This window comes from Podarcis erhardii (assembly GCF_964252035.2).
Source record: "Podarcis erhardii genome assembly, chromosome: 1".
NCBI classification, from domain to species: domain Eukaryota; kingdom Metazoa; phylum Chordata; class Lepidosauria; order Squamata; family Lacertidae; genus Podarcis; species Podarcis erhardii.
Window position 1 is genome coordinate 1,626,631 of NC_138497.1, and position 21,323 is coordinate 1,647,953.

Sequence of the window (21,323 nt, forward strand, 5' to 3'; positions counted from 1 at the left end):
CTGGGAACCGGAGACCTGGCTCCCAGCAACCTGGCAATTCTCTTGAACCAAAGGAAATATATTAGAAATACATTTATTATCAGAATGATTCTTTGGTCTAATTGTTCCAGTTAAAGACCAGAAGATTTCTTCCTTGCTTTGAAGGGTAGGTACATGTTTCTATTGAATGTTTTATGTGTGCTTTTAACTTTGATTCTGGAAACTGAAAACACAGCAGAATTTGCTACCTAACTAGCCAGGCAGTCCAGTGAAACACACTGAAATGTCGGTGACAGCAGTGGCTCTTTCACGCCAGCTCGATGGCTACCACACAACCCACGGGAGCAAGTTTGCAGTTTTCTGTTTCTCAAGTATTGTCCAGTGGGGCAGCCCTGTTAGTGCCTTGCCTGGGACTTGTCCTTCTGTGTCAAAGATAATCATTCTCAATCTTTACTTGGCTTTGAAACTTCCTCTGGGCATGTCTCTGTCTTTGCAACCTGGCCTGATTTGCAGAGCTATTGTGCAGGGAGATGGGAATAGAATTTCAGGGTGCTGGTATTCAACAAAAAGGATTTATAGTAAGGTTCGGAAGAATCGTAGACAGGAGAAAAAGGGGACAGCTCCCAACGGGCAGTCACTTTGGGGACTGGTGAACACACTCCAGGAGCCGGGGGGTCAAGCAACACACTCCCAAACTGCTTGCTTTCACTGATTTCTTTAGTAAACATTGCACAACCAAATGAAATACCGTTACAATGAGAAAAGAACATTATCACACTTAGCAAACACAAAAGAACAAGGAGGTTGCTGAGCAGGTTCCCACTCAACTTGAATGCCACCTTTGTAAACGGGGCAGGAGAACATGAAGCGCGCTGGTAGGAAGCTATGCTAGTTGCCCAGCAAAGCCAGGGGGCAAACGGGTCAGAGTCGGAATCCTGGTTTAGAAGCTGGCTTTGCCTTGGGCCAGAGAGGTGACAGCACATCCCGTGTAAGGCAAAGAGAGGAGCCGTCACCCAGCTCTTCCAATGAGTTCAGAGGGGTTTAAGGCAAGCGTGGAGTGCTCATGTTCTCACACACAACGGAAGGGTCACAAAGCAACAATAATGAACGTCACTATCTCTGGTGGGTGGGCGAGAGGGGCGAATGCAAGCAAGGCGACAAACAGGTGCCCAGGGCAGCGCCACGGTGGAACCACAACACTTCCCAATGTTCTGCCTCAGGTCCTTTTAGGAGCTGAATGACAACAGTCTTGTGGCACCAAGGAGCACCATGTGCAGCCCAGCATACCTCACACCTGCCACCCCTCCAATCTACTCTGCTCTATGTTTCCTGATGGAAGGGAAGTGCGCTTTCGAGTGTGGGCAGTGTGTCTGCGTCTTTCTCCTTGAGTCACCCATTAATGCAAATCTGACCGATAGCAGGCACACACTCCCCCTGATGTACAGTTGCTTGGCCACACGGGGATGATGACTTAAGCAAGACCTTGTGCAATGTCTTACGTGGAAAGGCCTTCTCTGCGAGAGAAGACAGTTGCTGAACTACAGCAAGCTTATTGCAGCCTAGAAGTGTGACAGCCGGGCTGTTCGGTTTGCCTTACACCTGAGCACTTAGGTGAATGGGAAAACTAAACCCCCAGACAGAAGGGAGTCTGGCAAACTTGCTGAAATATGCCAATCCCTAGACTTGCATCTACCACACTCACAAATTACCCTGCGAGGAATCAATCTAGTCTCGACTAAAACAGTTATTTGCTCCTTAGCACACTGGTTTTTAATGCAAGTGCTCTACATAAATATATTTTTAAAGAACTCATGAACATCTACAGGGCTAGATTCCAATAAGCTAACAATTTTGTAGGCTCCCCAATGAAAGTGCCCAGAGGCCCTTGATAAAAAGCTGCTACATCTGGATTAGTTGGACCCTCTACTGGGTAATATATGCCACCTCCTTCCGACAGGGCAGCTTAGGAATGGGCAACGGCCAGGATTCAAGCACTGTGTTTCCAAACACATCCTTGGCTCAGGGGTCCTTAGGCATGATGAGAAACTGCCAGCTCTGCTTACGACGACAGCCTAGCTGCAGGTCATGCTTTGCAGAAGGCTCAAGGGGCATGGCAGATAACGACGGCAACCGTGTGCTCATCAAGGCCTTTGCATCCTGCAACCATTTCATACCCTCCCTCCCTCCCTCGCCCTCCGGTCATGCCTTGTGGCTAGGAGTTCCAATAATCAATCTGTTTCTAAGTTCAAAGGCACCTCAGAGAGAGCGAGAGAGCGCTAGCACATGTGAACTGTTTAACCAAGCATTTTTCCTGAACTGAAATTAAGCAGTTCATGAACACAGAAGAACCGAAACAGCTTTGACGGCCTCCTATAAATTGCTTAAGGTTTTCTTCGCGCTGTCCACAGTGAGCATCTCCGAAGGAAGCCTCACAGAAATGAACAGGAATTCCTCCAAGTGCACAATTCCGGACATGAAAGGTCACTGCAACTGTTTGCAGGATGCTATTATTGCTGAGGAACAAGAATCGACAAGTCACCCTGCAGCCCCTAGGCAGAAAGTGCTTGTTCGGTCACTTAGTTGCTTGAAAACTCTGCTGGACTCCCTTAATATCTTAAGGAAAGTTTCGGGAAAACACAGTACATGCAAGGTAGAAATGTGATGCAACTTTGACTGTGCTCTCCTAGTGTCAGTCTAAACGTGAGCTCATGGGAGGAGGAGGAGGAGGAGGAAGGAAGGGGGAAAACAGCGTCATTTACCCTGTTAGAACTTGGGACAAGTTCAGAAATAAAAGGCTTAACACAAATAAACTGCATACCCCATTGCGGTATGCTTGTGAATTATGAATAACTGGGGAAAGTAACTTGTGTTAAATAGAGAAAAAAGAGGGGAGAAATGATTTTGAGAGGAAGGAAAGTGGGAGAACACAACAGCAAAAGTGTAGCCACCTGAACAAAGCAGAAATATATGGAGGCAAACACACAAAACAGAAATCTGAAGAACTAGTTTCACAGTCATCTGTATAAAATAAGGATGACCACACAGGGTCTTGCTTAACCCCTTCAGAACTTAAAACTAAGTTTAGATGGATATTTCTTACAGGAACCACCCGGCTGGAGAGCAATTCACCAACACTGGGCACGTCCTCCTGAAATGAAGGCTGGCTGAAAAGCAGCATTTTAAGAATTGCTTGGAAAGACGGAAAGTAGTGGGATCTATGCTGCCTCATTATTTGTCTTAAAGGGAAAAGGCAATAATTCTATATGGAAGAATATACTTTCCGTTCATTAAGAATCTGAGTCAGAGTTCTCCAAATGATGTAATCTAATGAAATGCTATGATGTTAAATGTTTGACATGTTGCACAGGCACGGACGAAAGAAACAGAAGGAAAATGTCAAAACAAGAAACCACCAGCGTGTACACTGGCGGCATTCACCACATCGGCTTCAGCCCCCCTCAGACTCCGCAGATCCTGCTCTTTTCGCCAAACCATCAAGACAGTGCAATCCTCTCCTATTTACTCGGAAGCTGGTCCCTCTGGTTTCAATGGGACTTTGATTCCTTGTAATTGTGCTGCGGGTGAGAGGAGCCTTAGACTGCCAACAGCCTTGCTAAAAAATAAATAAATCTTTTCTTAGCACCATGTTAGAATCAGAAGACTTTGAAAACTTGGTTGTACATTCTTTACAGTCATACACGGGCCAATTAATACGGATTGAAGGGAGGGTGGACACTTCTATCTTTTTGAAGTAATTTTTACACACATGCTGCAAAACTGATTAAATATGATAAAAACACACACACAAACAACCCAAGAGGTGTGGAAGGGTTTGCTGTCTAAACTGCTATCTCTGTGTCAGGCTTGAAAGTTGCTGATCCTTTCACTCAGATAAAGAGAAGGGAAAGAAGGGTTACAGGTTTTAGACAGGTAGGCAACTCCAAAAAGTGCAGGGCTAAAAAGGCATTCAGCTTATCAACTTAAAGAGAGCCACCCGCTCGTCCACTCGCCAAATCCACACAAGCAAGTTAAGAAAAACAACAGGGAGTGGATACTAAGTGCAGGCAAACAGACGACGACCACATCAGTTATTTACAAACCTGGAGTAATGGGGGACGGGGGGAGAGGCAGCCCTTTAGTTAACTGTTCATAAAAAAATTGTGAAGCAATGATGGTCTCTCACTGCAAAGATGGAGCCAGACATCAACCAGGCAGTCTTCACCAAGGTTAACTGCATCAGTCAGAGGAGGAGGAGAAAGAGGACAAAGCTCCATGAGTCAGGGAGTTTCTACGCCTACTTCAGGCAACACAGTGATTCTTGCATCGAGATGAATTATTTCATGTTAATGACAGTATGCAGCCTGGGTCCCTGCTAGGAAACCGGCTCCATTTTTCCGCCCTTCGCTTCTTTGTGATCAGCAATAACCAGGAACAATTCTCGTTTGGGGTTAACCAGTCTGCATTTCATTTGAGCTTTTCCCCCTTCCTCCTGACTCCAGGAAGTGCAGCTTCCGGTCTCCACAGTCTGTGCCAGTTGCATCCTCAAGTGCTCCTTCTTCATAGCGCCGTCAAGCCAAAATTGCACCGGCAGTACATCATGCCAGCCGTGTCCAGCCAGCTATCCGATATGGGGTCGTATTTCTGTACAGTGTTCAGGTAGGATGACCCTGAGTGTCCGCCAACTACATAAAGGTAGGTGTCAATTACAGCCGCACCAACTCCTAATGGGGGGGGGGGAGTAGAAAGGAGAAAAAGAAATCTTGACTGCTAGGATATCACCTCCCCTTCTCTACAAAAGGAGGAAGAAGACTGTAGGAACAGAATGTAGGCCAACTGCGCAGCTTGGAGACTGATCATAAGCAGGCTCAGGCTGAAGCCCTGCTGAGTTCAAGAGAACTTACAGATCCGAGTTTATTATTGGGCCTAGATCATCTGGGAAGTTTATTTAACAGATTTATATTCCACCTAGCAACGTAAATATTTTCAGGGCAGTTCACAATACCAAATAAGTACAGAACAATACAAGTTAATGTGGCCCATGAAACTAGCAGCAGGAAGTTACAGATAGGTAGCCGTGTTGGTCTGCCATAGTCAAAACAAAATAAAAAAAATCCTTCCAGTAGCACCTTAAAGACCAACTAAGTTAGTTCTTGGTATGAGCTTTCGTGTGCATGCACACTTCTTCAGATAGACTGAAACAGTGTTTTAGCAGCAGGAAGGAAAGCCTCTTCAGAAATTAAAAGTTAAATTAATAGAGACTGATGTGGAATCTCTGGGTGATGCCTTGGGTTTGGTTTACTGTGAAAAGGTGTCTAATAGAGGCAGAAAATTGTTCCTTGTCCAACCGACAGTGTCACAAATGCATTCCCAGATGGAACAGAAGCTTCCACTAGTCTTTAGGCCAGGGTGATGGGAGTCCATGGAGGTCCCCCTTGGGCTGATCCGGCCCTTGAGCAAGCAGGACACCGCCCTCAAGCTCACAAGGGAGGCACAACCTCTCGTTGGCTCACCATTGCTCTTGGGGCTCAGATTTGGGGACTCCCTCTTAGCTACAGCAAGCAACTCCCCTGTGGAGCTTATTGGGGTTTTTCTGCAAGTCAGGGCTACCGACAAAGGAAACTGATTCAAGGATCAAGCCTCGCCAAATTCCTCAGCCACAGAAAAAAGTACACGGTTGGAAAAGAGGAAACTGGCAAAGCCACATTCAAAGACAGCAATAAAAGCCATATATTGCCAGATGGAGGAAGATACGCGATCAGGAGTCACTGAAGCATTTCAGTAACCTTGAGGCTAAGGCCAGCCTTCTCCCAAGTTGGTGCACTCCTGATGTTTTGGACTACAAGTCCCATCAGCCACAGAATCACATGGGTTGCACTGTAGGGTAGTTGTAGTGGAAAACATCTGGAGGACACCAGGTTGGTAAAGGTAGGTCTAAGGTATGGGAAGCATCTTAAGCTACGTTTGCATCGAAAGATCAATCCAACATCCCCTTTCAATGCATTTTCAGCTCCTGGGCTGCTCTCACCCAGAGAGGACTGGAAGTGAGGAAGGAGCAGTTGTATGAGGCGCAGCCTCTTTTTAAAGGTTTTATATCCCTGAATCATCAGTTATTTGAGTGCTGCTCAAGTAGGTCCCTTGCAGAGTTTCTTGGTCTACCGTGGCAAGGACTACTATTTCCTTTCTGGAAAGCAAAGCCAAAGAGCCCTTTGGGGTATCCTGACAACTCCACTAAGCACTGTCCTGCTTGGACATAACAGATGAAGAATGCATTCCTACAAATAAAAGGTATGTGAAGAGTACTGAGGCAAAGAGAATTCTTGCACGTGGTCTCAAAGGAGGACTCTGTGCAGTTTCACTTAGTTCCACCCCAGCCCCCGTTAAGTCACAAGGAAGTGGCAGCAACTTCTAAGCCAACCAGAACCAGCTCCTGGGATTCTTCCTACCTGTTCGGGGTTCCTTCATCGGCTGGCAAACAGTCCACTGGTTTTGATGAGGGTCGTATCGCTCAATGCTGGACAAGTGGGAGACACCGTTGTGGCCTCCGACCACGAAAATAAAGCCCAGCATGACCCCAACGCCGAAGTTTATTCTTTTGTCTGCCATCGGAGCGACTGGCTCCCAGGAGTCCTTGCTGGGATCGTAACGTTCCACACTGCAGAAGCAGACCAACCAAAGGGATTAGTGGCAACACTTTGTACCGATTTAATACCTCAAGAGGCCACTGTAGCTGTGTTCAGGAGGGATTCCCAGAACATTGGGAATCCCCAGTGAGATATCTGATAGAAGAGGAGTTACTAGCCTCAATATATTTTGCTGTAACAGAAAAGCTCTGGGTACAAAGAGGAAGACATCTACCAAAGGAGCAATTGCTAAAGAAGGGTCACCCAGTGCAGTATCCTTGGCCCACAATGAAAGCAAGGCTGTGAACTAGCTGCATGTAAGGAGAAGGGCCATAGTTCAGCAGCAGAATATATCAGCTTTGCAAGAGAAAGGTCCCAGGTTCAGTCCCCAATGGCCCCTCCAGGAAGGACGGAGAAAGACTCCCTGCTCGGAACCTTGAACAACCACAGGCAGTGTGTGTAGACAAGGCAGAGCTTGATGGACCAATGTTCCATATCTGTTTAAGGCAGCTTCCTCTGCTCCAAAAAGACCAAGACAACTTAGGAGGAAAAAGAGGGGCAGTGCTCAGGTACACCTGCCACACCAACATGGTCAGCCCCTCTTGGGCTCATGCCGTGCTTCCTAAGCGTTTTGATGGCTAAGGGGCCTTGCCTTCGTGGACACTTCTACATACCAGAAGTGCAAGGAATGCCACCCACACCATGAAGGATGATGTGGCCCACAATAATCCTGCACCCACACTGTATCTTGGCTCAAGTCAACAGAAGCCACCTGCCCCGGCTCTACTTCAAACTCCACTGGGAAGGTAGACCATGTTACCTGTCGTAAGCCCCTTCCCCCTGCACAAAGATCCCTTCTCTCAGCACACTTTCTCGAAGAAGTGGAGGGATCCGAGGAAAAGGGCTGGACACACCTCCGTGCCTTCCCCATCCTGCCCAGTTCCAGCAAGAGGCATCAAAAAGGCCAAGGCTTTGTGCTGTTGAAAGGAAGATGCTCCTTTCACCAGGCGTTCACATATCAGGGCAGTGACTCCTGCCTCCAGCTACAAGAACATCAAGGCGAATCCAAGACCCTCCTCTTTATACCACCCATATAAGAAGCCTGGGAAAAGAGACTAGCGCTGAAGCTCTGCTGGTGCGATGGACTTCCGTATGCACAACAGGGTTTATTTTTCTTCTTCTCCTGAACCCCTCAAAATGAGTTCTGGGAGGTTGGGGGAGCCTCCAGAGATTTTGAAGGCATGCAGGGGATGGAGAGGAAATAAATATCCAACTGTGCCAAGGGAATCATGCACATGGAGCACTGGACACAACTCTTAAGCTCTACCTTTCATGCCAGGTGCCTATTTTTCCCAAAGAGACCCACCTAAGTGTACCCACAGCAGGAAGAAGAGAAGATATTGGATGCGGGGGGGGGGAGGGTAAGAAACCACAGTGTGTGAACCTGAGCATTTGCCAGCCACACTGCAAGGCCTCCTAGTTTAGGAGTGAAATGGGGAAGTTCTGGGGCAATATTAATTCTGCTATAATAATGTGGAATCAAATAGACAGTTTATTTATTTGTTTTAAGTGGGCTGGTGTTTTTATGTGAGCTCATTGCTGAGTCTTCAGTGTTAGTTGAGCTAGCAATTCAGTTATATAAAGACTATGGTTGCCAAGGCTGGACAAGAGACCCCAACTCTACAGGGTGGGGGCACAGAGGAGTTCCTGCTCCAATTCAAATCCAAACACAAGCTTAACGAAGATGTTTGCATGAGGCAACTTTCCACTCTGCTTTTGCAACACCAGTCAGGATCCCAGCCCTTCCACCAAGTGAACAGGAAGTATTCAGCCGGAGTAAAACTAAGCCCAGAGAAGACACGAGGGAACCCACAGGGGTGCCAACATCTTGCCCTGTGAAGGGCACAGAGCCAGTGCGCACAGAGACGTTTCCGGACCAGGACTGTTTTATTAGCCTCAAGCCAACTAAAAGCTTCTTTGAAACCTTCCAATTTCTCTTTCTAAGTTTGCAATGAAGGAAAACAGGTTGAACTCTACTGCAGGTTTTAGCTGAAGATCACAGAGAATTCCTTGGGCGAATCCTCCAGAGAAAGCTAATGAGGCTCACAGGGAGCAACTAGGGGTTGCCTGGAAGCAGCTTGTGCATGTGCCGACTGAACAGCGCTTAGGTCTGTGGGGGTGGGGTAGGGGGTGAGCTAGGGGGTGCTTCACCCAACCCCCAATGACCCAGCTCTACTTACCTGTTCATATGAGCGGGGCCGTAACCTCCAATGGCATAGATCATTCCATCCAGGACGGCTGCGGCAAAGCAGCTCCTGGTTTTGCCCATGGGCGCCACAGGCTGCCACTCCTTCACCTTGGGAATGTACTTCTCCACCGACTGCAGGTAGGACTGCCCATTGTAGCCCCCCAAGGCGTAGATTTCTCGCGACAGGACTGCCACCCCAAGGGTGCTGCGGCTCTCGTTCATGCTCTCGAGGGACGTCCAGGTGTTTGTGTCGGGGTCCCAGCATTCCACGGAGCTCTCGTGCTTCCGGTAGTTGATGCCTTGGCACATGTGGGTGGCGATCCCCCCTATGACGTAGATCTTCTGGTCCAGGACGCAGATCCCGAACTCGTAGCGAGGGACGCTCAAAGGTGCCAGGCCGATCCAGGAGTCGTTCTGAGGGAAGTACATCTCAACGCTGCGGGAGGAGGAGGAGGAAGAGGTCATGAGGCAAAATGTAAGGAGAGAAGAAGAGGTCGCTGTATCGAGCCAATGGCCCACCTAGCAGCCCAGCATCCCATTCCCACAGGTGCCTATGGGAAACTCTCAGTCGGGATCCGAACACGAGTGCAACTCTCCCCTCTGGTGGTTTCCAGCAACTGACATGCTGAAACAGTGCTGCCTGACCAGGGAAGCAGCGTATGGCCATCAGGGCAAGTAGCCACTGGTAGCTTGAAATTGTCCAATCCTCATTCAAAGCCATCCAATTCAATGGCTACCTTGGGGTCCCACTTCACCACCCACAACGATTCTGTGGAGTAGTCCACCCCTTTGGGGATTTCTAGTTTGCTGGACTCAATGCCCTCCTTGATGGACAGAGCGACACCACCTCGGGCATCGCCCAGCGTCAACAAGCATGGGTACAGGCGGTCCAGAAGACATTGTATGTGTGGACATTCAAAAGGTTTTCCTTCGCCAAAGTATTGAGCTAACTTTGCAGTCATGGGATAAGAGGACAGGTCCTCGCATGGACCTGTATAATTGGGCTTATTTATTCTTCTTTCATAAAATTTATAAACCGCTTGATGGTTAGGAACAAACCTCAAAGCGGTTTACAAAAAGGATAAAACAATAAATTGACCCTAAAAATGTAAAATGCGCAGAAAGTTAAAACCACAGTAAAATAGACTAAAACAAATGAAAACTCATACAAGCTTTTTAAACATCTGGGTAGGCTTGTCTATGCAAAAATGTCTAAGAACAAGAAGCCAACAATAGGAATAAAATGAGAGTTCTCTAGGATGGAGGCCAGTGAGTTGTTGGGTTCTGCAGTTATCTGTACAGAGATCTTCTTAACTTGCTCATAACCAGTATTTGGGGGTGAGAAGTGGGGTGGTTAAATTTGCTGATGACATGAAATTACGATACTGTACGGTAAGAAAAGTTATGAAGAGCTGTGAAAGGATCTCTCCAAATTTGGTGAATAGGCAGTAAAATTATGTGTACTGGGGCACCTTCACATAGACCCTGAAGGGATCCAAACTGGGGGTGACTGGTCAGGAAAGGAACCTTGGGAGCAGCAGTGAATAGCTCAGTGTGCAAGAGTTTTGATAAAGGCAAATTCCTTGCTGGGATGGGGCGAAGAAGAAACGTTGTCAATATCATCACGTTTTACTATGAATCCAAGGTGTGATGAGAACTGAAATACTGTCTACAGTTCAAGGTTGCTGCCCCATAAGCAAAATATTGTAGAGTGAGCTGGAAGAAATTCAAAAAGGAGCAGCTGTGATGATTGGGGTCTGGAAAAGCTCCCCAACACCTGGGGCTTTTTAGTTTAGAAAAAAGTGATGGTCTTGGGTCACAGAGGCATAAATAATTATGCACGGTGAAAAGAAAGTGGGGAGAGATATTCTTCTCCCTCTCTCATAAAACTGGAACTTGGGAGTCATCCAATGAAGGTGATTATTGGGAGTTTCAGGACAGACAAAAGAAAGCCCTTATTCCCACTGCACATAAATTAAATGGTGGAATTCGCTCCCACAGTGAAGGCCAGCAACTTGGATGGCCATAAGAGATGAGAATTCATGGGTGGTAAACCTCTCAGTGCCCCATGCTGCCTCCAGGAGCAGAAGCCCCATGATGCTGAATAGCAGCTGCTGAGGGAAAACAAGTATGGAAGCCCTATTGCTCTCGTGTCCTGTCTCGGGCTTCCCGGAGGCACCTTCCATCTGCCACTCCAGAAAAGAGGGTGCTGGACTAGGGAGGAGTGTGGTCTAACCCAGGGGTTGGCAAGGCTTACTGGCCATGAGCCAGATCACTCCCAGAGAGATCATCATGATGCCAGAATTTGCGCCTGCGCATGTCCGTGGCGCTGGAAATTGCTTCTGTGCATGCCCAGAGACCGAAAATTGTGCCTTCCGGTATCTGCGCATGCACAGACGGGATTTCCAGTGCTGCTCGGCGAGTCCCCGCGACGCGCTGGTTTAGCGCAGCGCATGAGGGACTTGCTGAGCGGGCGGGTTGGTTCATAGGCCGGTAAAACAGTCTTTGTGGGCCGCATCCAGCCCATGGGCTGCACGTTGCTGACCCCTGGTCTAACCCTTTACAGAGTGGCTACTGGAGTGCATGAAGAACAGAATAACAATTGATAAAGAGAATTACATATTATAAGCAATGAACTGATTGCCTTCCCGAAGCTGTTTCATCCCAAGCCTTTCCTTGTTTGACCCTTCTGCTTGCTCTACAAGACCCAGGAAATGAAAGGCCACAGAAGGCTGCCCACCAAGCTGTCACTCTGTCATGCTCAACTACGGGGTGCAGAAACCATCGCTCACTGCCGTGGCTTTTGAACAGAAGCGCTAGGAAAAGCAAGACCGCGGACTCCTAACCCTTTCCTGGCTCTGGCTATTCCTCACCTCTCCAAGCAAGCGAAGAGTCCAGCCTTCCCTCCTACAGCGCAGATCACTTTGGGAGGGCAGCGGGGGCGTGTGGTGAGCACCGTCTGGTAAGAGAGCCTGTGCTCAGGCATGAAGTGGTACTTCAGGGCTTCGTTCAGCAGGTGCTTGCAGGTGTGGTCATCACGAATGAGATGGTTGGCTTCGTACAGCCTCGTGAGGAACTTGACGCTCAGCAGAGGCAGTCGCACGCAGTGCAGGAGCTGGGCCAGGTACTGCTGGCGTTCCTGCACGTCATACTTGATCCAGGACTCCAGCGCGTAGAAGACCATCTCCTCGGTGGCCACATTCAGGCAGTCATTGGAAACTATTTCGTCCAGCTCGGAATGAGTCAGTTCAAAAAACTCTTCCGTCTGGCAAACGTCTTCAAAGTTCTGGCAAATGTATTTGTTGGCGGCCAGGTAGAGGTCGTGGCAGCCGTACGTCTCCGCAAAGCGGGAGATCCCGATGCAGTTTCCAGGATCCAGCTGGCTTTCCAAGAAGGTGCAGCACTCCTTCAGCACGAGCTTGATCTGCAGGAGGTTGGCAGCAGGCAGCAGGGACTCCACGGTGTCCTGAGAGATGAACACGGTCCCCGTGTAGGCATATTCCACTATGGCCTGCAGGGCCGCCTCGGCGATGCACTGGAATTCCACCTCAGAGTTCTCTTTCTCCGAGAGGTTGCCGCCAAACATGGCTTTGAAGTACGGGCTGATGCTGGCGAGCACCACTTTGTGGGCGTGGATCTTGACGTCTCCAACACGAAGGATGATATCGCAGAGCTCATGGTGCTGCCGGAGGAGGTTCAAGCCCTGCAGGAGTTGTTCCGAGTGCAAAGGGGTCAAGTTGGCAATCATGTAGGTTGGGGACGATGGGTCCATCTGCAAGGCATGGAAGGGAAAGTTGGGAAAGCGTTAAGCAGAGCTGAAACCTCAAAGCATAGTGCATGAGCAACCCTGGCTCATGATTGCACATGGAACATACCGAAACACACAGGCTGGGATTTGTGTTAGTGCTGGAGATTGCTCTATCAGCACAAGCATTCTGCCTGCCTCCCCACTCCTCACCTGATGTGCAATTCTCAGGGTCCTCCCTGCCCCCCACTGCTAGAGTCGACTGGGGGGTGGACGAGCGGAGGGGGAGAGCCCTGTTGTACTAGTGGGACATGTTGTGCTGAGTCCACCTAGAAATTGGACGCAAGTCCTGTGTGGCCGCACATATTTTTTCTTAATTTGCTAGGCTTCCATGAGAGCGCTTTCTCTCTCTCTCTCTTCATTATCCTTGCTGCATTAACTTCTTGTTTCCCTCCACATCTGGCTTGAATTGCCTATCTTGCGTGGAAGCTGCTTGAAGTGCACAGTTCTTTGATACCACCCAGGATGAATCATTTCAAAATATTTTGACTTGCCACATTCATAGGACCATGCAGAGGGCCTTCTCGGTGGTGGTGCCCTCCCTATGGAACAGCCTCCCTTCAGATGTCAAGGAAATAAACAACTATCTGACTTTTAGAAGACATCTGAAGGCAGCCCTGTTGAGGGAAGTTCTTATTGTTTGATGTTTTAGTATGCCCTGATATATGCTGTGAGCTGCCCAGGGTGGCTGGGGAAACCCAGTCAGATGGGCAGGGTATAAATAAAAAAAAATTAGTAGTTTATTATTATTATTTGCCTTATACCAAGAAAGACCATTACTCCATCTAGCACAGCATACTATACTGTTCTAACAATATCCTTTACCTTTTTTCACCTACTACGTATAGCTGTATCTCTTCTTCCTTCCATTTTATGGTTGTAACGGTTTATCTGTTTCATTTACATGCTCATGCTGCAACCCAGCCTGGGACCTTAAAGGTAAGAAATCTAGTGAATAAGGAAATATCGTCCACATTGCCTGGCAGTGACTCTCCCGGGTCTCCGCTCGTCCTGGAGAGATGCAGGTGGACTGAAGCTAAACACATTTTATTTGCAAAACACATGTTCTACCACTGAACTGGGGATCTTCCGTAAGCAAGAGGGGTAATGAGAGCTTCTATCAGAGAGAATAGACTGGTGTCAAGCAGACCAGGCAAAATACAACCAATGTTATTCCCATATCCTCCCCCCACTCCATCCTCAAAAGCCAGTGTGGCATAGTGGTTAGCGTGTCAAACAGAGCTCAGATCCCCCAACTCAGCTACGGAGCTCACTGGGTGACCTTGGAACAGTCTCTCCGCCTAACAGGGTCGTTGTGAGGAAAGCGGGGGGGGGGGGAGAGAACCATGTAACCACCTTGAACTCCTTTTAGAAATGCAATGGGAGGCTCACGGACCCCAGAAAGTGCTACCCAGCCATTCACCCTCTTGAGGAGGTTCCCTGCACCCGCACACTGTCGCCTTCGGGGTATTAAGTACATGGGGCCAGGCAATGAAAAGATGTGACCACTTAAAACTCCCCTTGGGAGTCTTTGGACGCCTTGCTTATGCTGCACTGCGGGGACAGAGGGAAAGGCCAGGGTTCAAATCCCCCCCCCCACGTCCCGGCCATGAACTTCACCTGGTTGGGGGGGGGGCAGCCCCTGCTTCCTCCCAGCCTAGCCTACCTCGTAGGGTTGTTGTTGTGGGGGGTGTCAAAGGGGGGTCGGAGGTCAAAGGGAGCATATATAAATGCAGTAGGCAAATGCCATGCAACGCAGCGCTCGTTCTCCTCCCCGCCCAAAGCCTTTTCTCTCCCGGGGGCGGCCCCCCCTCCTCTCCGCCTGGCCTACCCGGCAGGGCTGTTGTGCGGGGGGAGGCGGGCTGCGAGGAGGAGGGTCCGGCCGCCCCCCTCACCTGGGACCCGGGGGGGGAAGAAGGAGGACACCCCCCAGTCACTCCCCCCCCTCGGCTCACCTGAGTCACGTGGCTGCGGCCCGGTCGGGAGAGGGGCGGGGGCGGCGACCTCCGCGGGCTCCGCGCAGCCACAACAACACAGGCGGAGGAGGAGGAGGAGGAAGGGGAGGAGGGAGCGAGGCCGCGTCACTTCCGGCGCCCGCCCCTGAGGAAAGCGGGTTGGATTCAGGCCCTGACAGGCGGGGTTTCACCCGCCCCCCCCCTCTCAACCAATCCCCATCCCGGCATATATATATATATATATATATATATATATATATATATATATATATATATATATATATATATATATATATATATATATATATATATATATATATGTGTGTGTGTGTGTGTGTGTGTGTGTGTATATATATATATATATATATGTGTGTGTGTGTGTGTGTGTGTGCATGACGTGTCCCCTGCCCCACCATCTCCCGTTTCGTGAGGCGAGGACTACAACTCCCAGCGCGCCCCGCGCGGAGAAGGAGGAGTCCGCTGTTGCCCCTGCCGCGCCTTGCGTGTCCCTCCGCGCAGGCGCAGTGGGCGCGGCCTGGGCGGGCTGCCTGAGGCGGCGGCGGCGGCGGCGCTGGTGACGCGTTTCCCTGGAGACGGCGATGCTCCCCTGCGCGGGGCCCGGCGGCGGCGGCGGCGGCGGCGGGGGCGGCCTGGGGTCGGCGTGGCGTCGGAGCCGGGCGAGGCCCCTGGGAGGGGGGCCATGGCCAGAGAGGAGCCCGAGGGCGGCGGCGGCGGCGGCGCTGAGGCGGCGGGGGCGGGGGCGGGGGCGCGGCCCGGTGGTGAGGCGGCTCCGGGGGGCGGCTGCCCGCGGCCTTCCTCCCCTGCTCCGGCTCCCGCGGCGGCGGCGGGCGAGGGCCTCCGCTTCGGCCTGGTCCCGGCGGAGCTGCACGCGCGGCTGCTGGACCAGCGGGACTACCGGGGCCGCGTGGGGGCGATGGGGCAGCTGAAGCGGGTGCTGGGCGAGGCGCCGGCCGCCTCCCTGGCCGGGCTGCCGGCGCCGAGCCTGCTGGGCCTGCTGAGCCTGCTGCGCGCGCTGCTGGACGACTCCAACTTCAAGGTGGCGCTGGGCGCGCTGGAGGCGCTGCGGCTGCTGGCGGCGCGGCTGGGCCCGGCGGCGGGGTCCGGCGCGCGGCTGGAGCCGCTGGTCTCGGCGGCGGCCAAGGTGCTGGGCGACGCCAAGCTGGCCGTGCGGCAGGAGTACCGCCAGCTCTTCCTGGCGCTGATGCGCGCGGCCGGGCCGCAGCCCGTGCTGGACCTGCTGCTGCGCCCGGAGCACCTGCGCCACCGCCACGCGCGCGTCCGCGAGGTGGTGCTGGCCATCGCGGTGGCGGCGCTGCTCACCTTCCCCTCGGAGGACTTCCAGCTGCCGGCCCTGGCCGCCGCCCTGGCCCCCGCCCTGGCCGACGCCAAGCGCCGCGTGCGCCACGCCGCCCTGGAGGCCTTCGCCGTGCTGGCCTCGGCCCTGGGCCCCGCGCGCGCCGGGACCCTCCTGGAGGCCGTGGACGCCCTCGAGCTGCGCGGCGACGGCGAGGGCGTGCTGGGCGCCGTGCAGGCCCGCCTGGCCCGCAGGACCCTGCCCCGCCTCACCGAGAACTGGTTCGTCGAGTACGCCGTGCCGCTGCCCGACTCGCCCCACGCCGGGCCCTGGCCCCGCGGCGCAGACACCGACTGGCTCCTGGAGGGCAACCGCATCCAGAGCGCCCACAGCGGGGCCGCCGCCGCCGCCGCCGAGCAGGGCGGCTGCCCCAGGAGGGTCCTCAGCGCCGGCAAGGGGAAGCTGCCCTGGGAGAGCGACAGGCCCCCCGCCCCCGCCCCCGCCCCCGGGCGAGGAGGCTGCTTCGCCAAGGCCAGCGACGCTGCCCCGGTGAGTTTGCAGCCCAGCTGTCCGATTCTGGGGACGTACCTTTTAGACGTGCACCGTTTCGGAACACCGGTGCATGCAGTTTTACTAGCGTCTCCGACTGCTAACCCCTTCCCAGGCCCCGGAGGGGCGCCAGGAAATAGTTGGGAAAGCTGGTTTACTGTCATAGACCAGCAGCTTAAAAATAGCAGAAAGGCAAAGCTGTAGAAACAAGGTAAAGTAACTATAAAAACGGAAAGACAAAAGTCGCTGACCAACAGGTTAAAACAACTCAAGTGGTAATTATTATTAAAGCAATCAAGTTGAAGACTTCATCAGATTTCATAAATGGAATACAGTGGTACCTTGGGTTACATACGCTTCAGGTTGCATACTCTTCAGGTTACAGACTCCTCTAACCCAGAAATAGTGCCTCGGGTTAAGAACTTTGCTTCAGGATGAGAACAGAAATCACACGGTGGCAGCTGGAGGCCCCATTAGCTAAAGTGGTGCTTCAGGTTAAGAACAGTTTCAGGTTAAGAATGGACCTCTGGAATGAATTAAGTACTTAACCGGAGGTACCACTGTACTAATCGTGCCCCTTTAAGGTTTTATCAAGGAGGAGAGGTGGAACCTGGGCGCTCTTGCCCTGTTGCACATTTTGCACCTGGCTATTGGCCACTCGTGACCAAGTGAAGATGCCTGGGCGCCAGGATGGCAGCTGACATCTCCACCGTCTGGCTGGCACACAGCAGCATATATTTGTTGCCATGCTATGGTGCTGACATTTGTCATCTTGAAATAAAAAAGGCACCTAAACATTCCATTAGCGCACCCATAACCTAGGTTTAAGGGGCTATATGGCGAATAGCTTTTGTATCTCTAGTTTCTAACATTGCTCTCGCCCTCCTGGTCTAATCCCCACAATAACGCTGCAAGGTAGTTTAGGCTGGAAGTAGGCAGTCACTGGACCCCAAGGTAACACCCAGTGTGGGATTTGAATCCTAGCCCAGCACTGCTGGTTGCTGATTCTGAAACTTCACATCCCTCTGTTGAATGGCTTCTGCACCCTGCAGTAGCTGAGGGTGGGGACACAGGGGTTTTTTCGGTATGGTGCAAGGAAGAGAGTCATGCGTAGGGGGAAGCTTGGCATGTGGTTTAGAGAAGCAGGTGTGTTGGATGGGGCAGCTGTAGAAGATGGAGTGTTCTTAGTTCAAGGTAGGGTGACAAAAGAAACATTCATAGCCTTTCCACCAAGGAACTTAAGGTGGCATGTCCGGTTCTTCCCCCTCCTTGTTTTATCCCCACAACAGCCCTGGGAGGTAGGTTAGGCTGGGAGAAGGCAGTGACTGGCCCCCAAGGTCACACCCAGTGAGCTTCATGGCCGAACGCGGAAGTTGGACCTTGGTCTCTCCCAGGTCCTAGACACTTGTAACCACTAGGCCACCACTGGCTCCCATAGGGTAGGTCAATAGGGTAAGAGGAAATGGCTATTCGCATTTTCTCCAAACCGGCCTCTGCCAAGTGGTGTGGCCTCTGCATGCCACAGGAGCTGAGGGTTTTGCGGGTGCCCAGAGAGCTGGGGGGAGGGAAAGCTCAGACAGTTTGGAGAAGCAGGTTCATTGGATGGGGCAGCCATAGAAAAGGGAGCAATCCTTAAAGGTGGGGTGACAAAAGGGGCATTATGACTCTAATATGCCTGTGGTTAAAGGCTAATAGTTCAGCACATTAGAGGCTTGAATAGCGTTTTTTAAAGGGAATGTAATAACTTTCAGCTACCCTTCACACACTTCTTGTCACACCCTTGGAAATGTCTTCATAGGAGCTAATGGTGAATGGCTTCCCTGGTCCATCTACCCAGATATGTTTAGGTTACATCAGCTGAGATCAAAAAGGAGGGTGGGATTTCTTTTTACAAAAGCTCATTTGCCTCATCTCCTGGAGGCAGTATTTCATACCCCATAGACCACTAGCTATTTGCAAGCTTGTGCTATCCATTATCGTTACTATTTTATTATTATCGTTACTATTTTATTATTTTATTATGTGCTGACCATCCTTCATCACTTATAGTGATCTGGATCAATGGTTCCCAATTGGTGATCCGCAGCACCCTCCCCCAGGGGGTCTGTGGCACATACTTGTCAGCTGTCCAGGACATCCCCTTTTGGGGCACTGTATTCTCGCACAGGTCACAGGACTAACCAGATTCAGCATAGAGTGAGACTCAAATTGAAGCTTGAATTTTACAGGTATCTGTAGAATTTCAGGGAGGAATTATTTGGTGGTTTCTCCACTGTAATTTTGCTTAAAGATTATACCTGAAGGAGCATCTCCACCCCCATCGTTCTGCCCGGGCGCTGAGGGCCTTCTGGCGGTTCCCTCGCTGCGAGAAGCCAAGTTACAGGGAACCAGGCAGAGGGCCTTCTCGGTAGTGGCGCCCACCCTGTGGAACGCCCTCCCATCAGATGTCAAAGAGAAAAACAACTACCTGACATTCTGAAGGCAGCCTGGTTTAGGGAAGCTTTTAATGTTGATGGACTACTGTATTTTAATATTTTGTTGGAAGCGACCCTGAGTGGCTGGGGAAACCCAGCCAGATGGGCGGGGTATAAATAATAAATTATTACTACTACTGTACTATTATTACAATTACGATTATTGTTACTATTACTACTACTGCTACTACTACTACTGGGCATGTTTTTTGTTACTTACTGAAAACTTTAAGTTTCTTTGGATTTTCTTCTGTATTTTAAATGTTTGTCAGTTGAAAGATGGATTTAAGAAGTATGATTCTCATGGTTGGGAATTGATTCTTGAAAGTAGCAGCAAAAATGTTTCCCAGGATCATGGAGAAAATTAATCATTACCTTCAGGCGCATTCCAGTGAGCTCATATTTTGCTACAAATTAACACAAGTTGTTCAGTAACAGCTGAAAGAATTTATAATGAGGAATGTTCATAGTGATCCAGTAACAGTAGTGAAAGGTAGTGAAAGCCGCAGAAATACTGAGAGGAAGAAGAATATAATGAAAAATTCCTCTCTGTTTGTCCGATCAGCTTGCAGAGTGTTCCGTTAGAGTGTGCTAGAAATTTAATCTGACTCCCAATTTCTAAAGGTAATCAGGTTTGAGGTGTCCCAGAGACTGATGGAGGCAAAAAAAAGTATGGTACTTGAAAATGCTGTAACTTTTGTAAGAAACATTTATCCTGCAGGCTCCCAAAGTCCAGATTCAGCACAGTTGTCCATTGCATGTGACCACATCGCTTTCTAGTTTTACAAGGAAGAAGGCTGAATTGCATTTTAATGCCTCCTCTGTCCTGTTTCTCTTGCAGCTCTCGCCATCCAACGATTTCCTGCAGTCTCCAAAACTGAAGCCTTCGCAAGGTAAGTGCTACATATGTGTGCTGACCCAAGTGACTCACTGTCATGCGATGGTGCGAAGGAAGAGGGGTCTCTGTCCTCCAGATCGGTCCTTTGCTCTTAATATGACACAGAGGATGGCGTTCCTCACCCCCAACTCCGTGCCGAATCTGGGAGAAGTGCTTTCTGCTAAAACAAAACCACAATTGGCTACAACCAATTGATCCTGCCGCATACTGGACTGATTTGGCTAAGCCATGGTTTGTTTGAACATATAAACACTGGCCAGTAGACTTAACTGTGCTTTGTTTCAGCGATAAGTTGGCATTGCAACGGAACCCAACATCCTTGCTTAATCTCAGTTTGTTTGGCCGCTCCATACTAGAAGCCAGCCAAGCTACAAAGGCACATGACAAGAGCCCTTTTGCTGATCTGTAAGGCAACCTGTGATTTGTTGAACAAACCATGGCTTCCTGTTACGAGTGAACACAGCTGTTGTCAGTAGGGATTTCTGGGGTGGGGGTGGGGAGTGCTCACACTGCAGAAATGAAAGCAGGGTGGATAAAAATCAATGATTTTTAAAAAAATAAATCTGATTTTTTAAAATTAAAATCAGAATTTTTTAATTTAAATTGGATTTTTAAAATAAAATGCTTTTGGAGGAAAAATCTTTCTAAAGATAGTTTTCTGTTGAAGTTACATTATAGTCCAAAGGCTATTCATCAGGAAATAAGGATTTGTTTTAAGTTTTTCATGTGTGCTAAACCTCAGTCTAAGTTTTTTTTTTTAAAAAAAAAACAACACTGTTTAACAACATCAGTTAACAAACATGGATACATATGCTATAATGTTATTGTTTTAGTTGAATAAATTGTTATTAAGGAAATGATTCTTTTTCTCCTTCCAATAAAGTACAGCAGAAAAGTTGTCCAAACATAAACAGTTAACTTATTGAACCTCACAATAATTTCATAATTATTGTTCTATGTATTTCTCATAGTATAACCAAATCAGTAATTTTTGATATAACTATAAAAACAACTCTGAAAATTTATTATTCAAAAAATGAAACCTTCATCTGGTTGTAAATAGTAAGATTATACCAGCAAGGAGTCTTTCTGTAAAAAATAATAATGATTTAAATCAAGCCTTACTGACTATTGATTTAAATCAAATCTACCCTGAATGAAAGAGCAAGCTGAGCACTAATTTGGCTGCTTTAAGGAAATGACCCTGAAGAAGCTTCTTGTTGTCCTAGAAACATTTCCAAGAATCTTGGTTCTTTGGGGAAAGCCCTAGACATTGAATGAAAAGCTCTATGGAAATAGCAGAATCCAGGACAAGCCCCTGAACCTCTTTTAAGAAAAGGTTGTTATAATTATTCCTCCATTGCACAGTTGAGTTCTTGCCTTTTTGAGTTTTTCTGTCCCATCAGAAAGGTACTGTCTTTATTGTCTTTTCTTTGCCTGTGAAAAACTTTTGTCTTCCAGCAAGCCTTTTAAGTGGTCT

The 21,323-nt window shown here is 49.6% G+C and overlaps 2 protein-coding genes across 3 annotated transcripts in view; one reads left to right on the forward strand and one right to left on the reverse strand.

Moving 5' to 3' along the window:
- Positions 1-678: 678 nt before the first annotated feature.
- Positions 679-14,784, reverse strand: KLHL28 (kelch like family member 28). The gene is made up of 5 exons (XM_081876342.1): positions 14,608-14,784; positions 11,721-12,619; positions 8,840-9,283; positions 6,423-6,631; positions 679-4,700 (listed from the first exon to the last, which is right to left on the reverse strand). The coding sequence occupies exons 2-5, from the start codon at positions 12,617-12,619 to the stop codon at positions 4,537-4,539; spliced, it is 1,716 nt and encodes a 571-aa protein (XP_081732468.1). The 5' UTR covers positions 14,608-14,784; the 3' UTR covers positions 679-4,536.
- Positions 14,785-15,307: 523 nt separating this feature from the next.
- TOGARAM1 (TOG array regulator of axonemal microtubules 1) overlaps positions 15,308-21,323 on the forward strand; it is a gene marked incomplete at its 5' end in the record, with an annotated part of 28,908 nt that continues 22,892 nt past the window's right edge. The window contains 2 exons of one of the 2 annotated variants that reach the window (XM_081875761.1): positions 15,308-16,471; positions 19,787-19,838. In XM_081875761.1, coding sequence (XP_081731887.1) covers positions 15,308-16,471; positions 19,787-19,838 — 1,216 coding nt within the window. The remainder of the gene's footprint in view (positions 16,472-19,786; positions 19,839-21,323) is intronic. The other variant, XM_081875762.1, reaches the window with a different exon arrangement.

Bases quoted from the DNA above. Each gene is read 5' to 3' on its own strand.
- KLHL28 (XM_081876342.1), bottom strand. From the start codon at position 12,619: ATGGACCCATCGTCCCCAACCTACATGATTGCCAACTTGACCCCTTTG. The intron at 6,632-8,839 runs GTAAGTAGAGCT...CTGCTTCTGCAG, and splicing joins GGCCCCGCTCATATGAACAG to TGTGGAACGTTACGATCCCA. The intron at 4,701-6,422 runs GTAGGAAGAATC...CCCCCCCATTAG, and splicing joins GATGAAGGAACCCCGAACAG to GAGTTGGTGCGGCTGTAATT.